The 8308-nt window shown below is 47.3% G+C and overlaps 1 protein-coding gene across 1 annotated transcript in view; it reads left to right on the top strand.

The window, feature by feature from the left end:
* The window catches only part of LOC120064780 (sodium channel protein type 8 subunit alpha-like), a 60174-nt gene extending 53796 nt beyond the window's left edge, over positions 1 to 6378 (top strand). Inside the window, exon 2 of the mRNA XM_039015384.1 lies at positions 6118 to 6378. Coding sequence (XP_038871312.1) covers positions 6118 to 6378 — 261 coding nt within the window. The remainder of the gene's footprint in view (positions 1 to 6117) is intronic.
* The last annotated feature ends 1930 nt before the right edge of the window (positions 6379 to 8308 follow it).

The following is an 8308-nucleotide window of genomic DNA, read 5'->3' on the forward strand; positions in this document are numbered from 1 at the left end:
TGCGCCTGAGTCGACTAGCGCCTTATGCTGAAGAGAGGGGAAAAACGCAGGGAAAAAAATAACCAAAAACATGTGACCAACAGGGAGCTCTGGGTGAGTCTTGTGCCTACTCACCTGGGGTGGCCGAGGAGTATTCCGCCTGCCATCTCGACTCCCAGATGGACTCCTCCAGCACCGGTCCGAAGTGTGTCCTCTCCGGCCACAGTAGGTGCAAGAGGAGCCACCTCCTCCGGCCCCCCTAGATGCAGCTCCTCCCAACTCCATCGGAGTTGGAGCGGGAGGGCTGGGAGGTGGAGTTGACAGGGCCCCCTCTGAACGCCCGCGAGCAGCTAGCAGGTTATCTAGTCGGATCGACATGTCTATCAGTTCATCGAGGGAGAGTGTGGTGTCCCTACAAGCTAGCTCCCGACGGACGTCCTCCCTAAGCCTGCAACGGTAATGGTCTATTAAGGCCCTGTCATTCCACCCCGCACCAGCAGCCAAGGTCCGGAACTCCAACGCGAAGTCTTGCGCACTCCTCGTCTCCTGTCTGAGGTGGAACAGTCGCTCACCCACCGCACGGCCCTCCTGAGGGTGGTCAAATACGGCCCGAAAGCGGCGGGTGAACTCTGGGTAGTGGTCCCGAACCGAGTCTGGGCCGTTCCAGAGCGCGTTGGCCCATTCCAGGGCTCTACCCGTCAGACAGGAGATGAGGAGGCTAACACTCTCCTCTCCCGAGGGAATCGGATGAACGGTAGCCAAGTAGAGCTCCAACTGGAGCAAAAACCCCTGGTACCCAGCCACCGCGCCGTCGTACTCCCTCGGGAGCGCGAGACGCAACGCGCCTGAACCCGACGCTGACGTGGATGGAGTAGGTTGCGACATCTGTGAAGGAGCTGGGGTAGACGTCGGGAAACCACTCCTCTCCCATCGCTCCATCCTCTCCATCATCATGTCCATCGCCGAACCAATCCTATGGAGAACGGCGGTGTGATGGAGGACACGCTCCTCCATCGATGGAAGAGGGGTGGTCGCTGCTTCTGCTGACTCCATGGGTGGTGCGGGCTTCTGTTACGTTTCCAATGGTGAATGAAGGAGTCAGGCGCAGAGAGCAGGGTAGTTTCGAGCAAGTGGATATACTTTAATATTCCAAAATAGAATATAAACGAGACGGCTACGCCACACAACAAAAGGGCGCGTCAACATCCAGTCCACAATAAACAAGGACAAAATCCACACGAATACAAACACCACAAACAGAATAACAAGCCCGCACAAAAGCCAGCGGGCCTACTGCCCTTAAATAGCCTACCCACAAAACTAAACTCAAAACAGGTGCACCCAATCAGCCCAAACTAACAGAAACAAAAAGAAGAGAATCGATGGCAGCTAGTAGGCCGGTGACGACGACCGCCGAGCGCCGCCCGAACAGGAAGAGGCACCATCTTCGGCGGGATTCGTGACACTGATCTTGTCCACATTCTGATAGTGGCCATATTTAGACAGGTGTAGACGATTAAAATATGCATTGGGATCTGCTTTTCCTGACCACCTCGGGAGGTAGACAGGAGATAATGGGGACAAATGGGGTGGAGACAAGCACAAGACAGGTGAAACAGATCAGGGTGTGACATGTAGAGGTTGTTGATGAAGAATTTTTTGAATCCGAAATTATACTTTTGTTACATTGTTTGGTAGTTCAGCTGGTTAGCTAGCGCTCAGTCTCATTGACCACAAAAAGTTGCTAACGCTAGCTAGCCACTTAATGTAACTTGTTTTCTCTAAGTGTATGTTAGCTAGCTAAGTTAGCAATATTATGAATACAACTCCCATATGCTGTCGACATCAGAATACGATTTGAAAGCACTAGTTAGCTCCAAAGTGATTATAGCTCTTACTGCATGCTGACAGTAAATTCTGAACCATTCAGTGGCTAGCTACACTACAAACATAATTTTACCAAGTTCCCGTGAAGCAAATGTAATGACAGTCCACCATAACATACCCAAGTTTCCTTATAAGCAAGGGGTAGTCTGTATTTCATTTATTTGTGTATTAGAAACACAGTTTGGGATCATTGTGGGGAGATTTCGCCAGTGGTTGAATGGGGAATAGGTCTTCCCAGGAAAATGTTGCGCGAAATTGCAACATTAATCAAGGGGGGCGGAGTTTAGCGAAAGGTCAATTGGTGGAATAAGCTTCCATTTCAACTTTTACTGTAGGTGGAGTGGTTAATCTCAATAGACCTCCATCCCCACCTTCATTCTCTCATTTTCTTCTGTACCCTCTACTAAAGTTTGATTTGATTTGACAATCTATGTCAATGTATAAACAGTTAATTCAGAAGCTGGTGCTCATTCAGAAGTCCCCGAGACGCAAATTATATATCCAGGGCCCATCCAGCCCACTGTGATAAGGATTAAGCCAGCAATACTAGCAGGTCCTAGGTTAACATTATCGCTAACATTATAAGAACACTAAGGAACCAAAATAATTCACAGGGAATCACAATGCACATCACTTGTTTTGTTAATGTTGTTGTCAGTCAGTCACGACACCACCTCACACCTCAGGTACCCATGCCTCACGGGTCCCCATTACCCTCCCCATGTCCCTCCCTATCGACCTCAGAGAGTGTTTTTGTGTGTCCACTTTACGTTATAGAGAGATTAGACCTCCTCCCTCCTTCTCTGTGAACCTGCTCTCCTGCTCTCTCCTCTCTGGCACAGGGCTCCACATGAATAAATGTCTCCGTATCTCAGAGTGACAGCGTGCCGACCCCTACTGCGAGGGAAGCCGAGCGTGACCCCCCAGCCAGGGCCCCAGCATGGTGCACATTATCAAACGCAGGCAGCAAGCCCTCACTACGGCTGCCCTAATCCTGCCTGACATTTTTAGAGTCAAATGTTACACGACACAACCAATATGAGAGGAGAGGAAAACAACAAATTCATCTTTCAGAAGGACCCTATCAGGAAAATAACAAAACGTAATTCTATCAATGTAGTTTTGGGTGACTTTCCTATGGTTGATTAGGAAAGGGCATCTATTTTTCTGGATTGGCAGGTATGCTACAGTCTGTAACACCACTAAATTAGGATGTGGTTATAACATGTAAAGATACACTAGGGGGTGTCATGCAAACTCTGGGCATTAGTTCCTGTATGGATTTAAGCATCAACATTTAACGGTACATTTGGATGGTTGTTATTTTACAGTAGCTGAATACAGTAACAACCACTTAATATGACTGTTGAGGCGTAAGAACAAATCTTACTCCTCTTCAGATTTTCATTATCACCATCGTCATCATCACCACCACCAACACCACCAACACCACCACTTTAAATTTAATTCAACATGTTATGATTAATGAAAATATATAGAAAGAAAAGAGAGAAAAATTTGAGGAGAGATTTGTGGAGTTGTGTGTAGAGGTGTGTGGCATTGAAGAAGAGCATGTGTCTGCTCTGGGGCTCGATCGTTAACCTGGCTGGTGTTTTAGCTCCAATCAAAGGAAGAAGAGGTGGAAAGTGTGAGGAGGTGGGTCAGGCTGAATGTGTCAGACAGGGATCTCCCCTGAGAGGGCACTCCACTCGCGCAATCAGAGAATCAGACCTGTCGAAACAAGGAAGCGGATGAGGTGAGACGGGGTGAATCTTGGAGTTATGTGAAAGACACTGCGGATCACCCTGGCGTCTCCCGAGGCCTGCCAGACTAATGGGGCTTTATCCGGATTAGGGCTGGATCAGAGTGGGTCTCTGGGCCTGTCTCCTGGTTAAGAAGAGTATGGCGGAGTTACCATGCCAATGAGGTCAGTTTGGTGCTCTGCTAGCTGCGACAAGCCCAAGGACAGTGCAGAGAGAGGGTGCCAGGCCAGCCCAACCTACTGTAGCCTAGCCCATCCTGCCCCCCAGGCGCATGTGTCCTGTCTGTCTTTCTGTGTGTGTGTGTGTGTGTGTGTGTGTGTGTGTGTGTGTGTGTGTGTGTGTGTGTGTGTGTGTGTGTGTGTGTGTGTGTGTGTGTGTGTGTGTGTGTGTGTGTGTGTGTGTGTGTGTGTGTGTGTGTTGTCCAGCATACAGCAAAGGATTACCCTCAGGGTGTCCGACAGCAGTGCTAATCTGGAATAATCTGCAGACTAGTTTGCGCTGTACAACACACAGGGAATCAACAAGAGCTGAGTGGCTTAGTGTTACGTACCGCTGAGTGATACCCAAACAGAGCATCAGGGCGTAATCAGCCCAGTCAAATACCAATAAATAAAATCCCTATATGTCCCTGTGGTGGCCGCCCGGAATAAACCCTAGTACACTGAATGAAATAGTCTAGATTCGTGAGGATCTCAGGTCAGCAAAATGAAGTAGATTTAGATTGCGTGGTAGATGTTTGTTTTATTTTGTTAGGTTAGGTTAGTGTATATGTGAAAACACTGCAAAGTACAATACGGGTGACAGATGTGTCTGAAAGCTTTATGTGTGTGTGTGTGTGTGTGTGTGTGTGTGTGTGTGTGTGTGTGTGTGTGTGTGTGTGTGTGTGGGTGTGTGTGTGTGTGTGTGTGTGTGTGTGTGTGTGTGTGTGTGTGTGTGTGTGTGTGTGTGTGTGTGTGTGTGTGTGTGTGTGTCAGCGTCTCTGTGGACAGGACATACATACATAAGCATGTGCAAATGGGTTGTCCACCTTCATTCTCCCCCCTATTCATCTGGACCCCCAGTGGAGAGACTGGCAGGCAAACTACCAATTAGCGGCAATTGTCATTCAGGCAGCTTGGTGAGCCTGCCGACTGACTAGGCCAACAACTGGCCTGGGACAGAGTGGTGGGCCTTCTGTCTGCTACTCACCAAGCCAACTCCCTGGCCCTGCCTTCTACCTTGGGTGTGTTCAGGGTTGCAAGGTTGTGTCATTTCTGTCATTTGAAATGACACAATGTCCCATGGGTTGTAGATGTTCCCTATAACATGATGTCAAGTGTGATCAAATGCACATCCTTTAGTGGGGTGCAGGGCCCCCAAAAAATTATAAATAGAGCGTGCACACTCATAAGGTGCAGGATCTAAGCATTGTTTGTTTGTGAATAAAGGTAGGTTGTGGAGGTGAAGAGTGTGTGAGCTCTATTTCCTTTATAACATGTTTGAACACTTTTTAGCATCTACAACAACCCTGTCTGTTCTACTTGGTGTATGTTCAGAGGCGCAAAGGTATTTTTCCTTTGAATAACATGTCAGAACACTTGTCAACATCCAACACGTGCCATTCATTCCAGTTTCATGTATGTGTCACGCATGTTTGGACTGTGTGGTGGCTGCCTGTGATAGTTAGTGATCTGGTCCATAAAATACAATCACTCCTCCATCGCCCATTTTAACTTCAACCATGCATCAGTGTAGACAGCTAGCACTGTTTTAATTCTATAAGTCACATGAACTGCAATAGTGAAAATCCATGTTTACGTCCCAAATGGCACTCTATTTCCAGAGTGCACTACTTTTCACCGGAACCCTAGGGGAGCTCTGGTCAAAAGTAATGCACAATATACGGAATAGGGTGCCATTGGGGACGAAGCCCATGTGTTACTTTACTCCCACGTAAAATGTCCATAAATGCAGATCCCTCGTTCTACACTGATGATCTCCTGTCTCACACAGGGTGATTATTGCTGCACCACTCATATTAATGTGAATCATTTGCATAAAATGTGTGTGCACTCTGCCGGCCTCCACTCCACTCCATTGACCATCTCCTGGAATTACCTCGATCTGCTTAACTGTGTGTGTATGATATTGCGTGCTCTCCCCCCTCCTCTCCACCAAAAGGAAGGGTAAGCGGATACCTAGTCAGTTGCACAACTGAAATGTGTCTTACACATTTAACCCAACCTTCTGAATTAGAGAGGTGCGGGGGGCTGTGCTAATCGACATCGGTTACTGGCTCAATGCTCTTAACCGCTAGGCTACCTGCCGCCCCCGATCCAATGACTCCACCTCCAATGATTGTCAAACTACTCAGGTTTGCTGATGACACCACCCTAGTCGGTCTCATCTCTGACGACGATGAATTTGTGGAAAGGTTGACCGCCTGGTTCTGTCGCAACAACCTGGAACTCAACACAGTCTAAACCGTGGTGATGGTGGTTGACTACAGGAAATGCCCCTTACCATCTCTCCCCCCGAGATAGATGGCTCAGCCGTCAGCACGGCCAAGTCATTCAAATTCCTGGGCAGCATCTCCCACAACATCACAGCGGTCACCAAGAAGTATCAACAGAGGATGCACTATCTGCACCAGCTGAGGAAACTCAAACTGTCTCTGACAATTCTTGTTCGGTTCTACACGTCCATCATTGAGTCCATTCTTACCTCTTCTATCACCGTTTGGTTTGGATCTGTGTCTGCCTGCTACTAGGGCAAACTGCAGCTCATCGTCTGGTCTGCGGAGAAGGTCATCGGCTGTCAACCGGCCCTCCATCAAGGACCTGCACGCCTCCATGACAAGGAAGTGTGCATGTAAGATCATCGCAGACCGTGCTCACCCCAGACACCGCTTATTTCAAAGACTCTGCTCTGGCAGACGGTTTAGGTTAATCAAAACTGCCCGCCACCTGAACAGTTTCTTCCCACATGCTGTGGTCCTCATCAACTGGCCATCGGGCTCATAGGGATTAAGTGACTGCATTGGGTGGATTACTGCACCTTGTCATCAATGACCTCAATACTAATCTGCACCACAGGAGACTGCTAAGGGGAGGACGGCTCATAATAATGTCTGGATCGGAGCAAATGGAATGGCATTAAACACATGGAAAGCATGTGTTTGATCTATTCAATACCATTCCACTAAATCCGCTCCAGCCATTACCACAATTGTCCTCCCCAATTAAAGTGCCACCAACCTCCTGTGATCTGCACGATGTACAACACGGTATATATTTGCTTCAGCAGCATCCCTCCATCTGCTTATACATTACCGTTCAAAAGTTTGCGGTCACTTAAAAATGTCCTTGTTTTCTATGAAAACGTACATGAAATTAGTTGCAAAATGAATAGGAAATATAGTCAAGACGTTGACAAGGTTATACGTAATGATTTTTAATTGAAATAATAGTGTCCAAACTTTGCTTTCGTCAGAAAATACTCCATTTGCAGCAATTACAGCCTTGCAAACATTTGGCATTCTAGTTATCAATTTGTTGAGGTAATCTGAAGAGATTTCACCCCATGTTTCCTGAAGCACCTCCCACAAGTTGGATTGGCTTGATGGGTACTTCTTACATACCATACGGTCAAGCTGCTCCTAAAAACAGCTCAATTATCAAGGCACAAGGCGAGACCCAAATGCAGATACAGGAGGCAGATAGTTGGAGTCTTACAATGTTTATTAATCCAAAGGGGTAGACAAGAGAATGGTCATGGACAGGCAAAAGGTAAAAACCAGATCAGAGTCCAGGAGTTACAGAGTGGCAGACAGGTTCGTGGTCAAGGCAGGCAGAATGGTCAGGCAGGCAGAATGGTCAGGCAGGCGGGTACAAAGTCCAGAAACAGGCAAGGGTCAAAACCGGGAGGACTAGAAAAAGGAGAATGCAAAAGCAGGAGAACGGGAAAAATGCTGGTTGAGTTGGAAACATACAAGACTAACTGGCGCAGAGAGAAAGGAAACACAGGGATAAATACACTGGGGAAAATATGTGACACCTGGAGGGGGTGGAGACAATCACAAGGACAGGTGAAACAGATCAGGGCGTGACATCAATAGGGTTGAGATCCGGTGACTGTGCTTGAGTTTGAGTTTATTTTTACAGGGACAGTGCACATTAATCAACTTTTCAGTAAAAGTGCCGGTTTTAGCCAGCCGGCTAATTTTCAACCGCAGTCCCTGGGCAGGTTATTAAAAACAATTACAATATAGACAATAGCAACATAGAACAAGACATAGCATACAGACATAGCAACATAGGACAAGCAAGACGTAGCATACAGACAGAGCAACATAGAACAAAAAGCAGCAAGACAAAATTCATAAAAGCAACAAAGTGTTTCCACACGTCACAAGTTACAGACAACAGACATGGAAAGCGGCAACACACAGCTAGGGACCATGTTCACAAATCTGATTGACCTTTAGCCATGTCTTCAAGCATTTTGTGAAAGTGTGATATGTGGTGCAGTTATGTGTGTCTGATGGCAGTGTATTCCAGACATGGAATACTCTCACAGAAAAAGCGGATTTACTAAAGGTGCTTTTCCTTAGGGGAACTACACAGTCACCTCTCATGGCAGACCTTGTGGATCTGCTGCCATATGTTTGGGTTTTCTGTTTAACAAAAATACTGAGTGGA

The sequence above is a fragment of the Salvelinus namaycush genome, chromosome 20, assembly GCF_016432855.1.
Source record: "Salvelinus namaycush isolate Seneca chromosome 20, SaNama_1.0, whole genome shotgun sequence".
NCBI classification, from domain to species: Eukaryota; Metazoa; Chordata; class Actinopteri; order Salmoniformes; family Salmonidae; genus Salvelinus; species Salvelinus namaycush.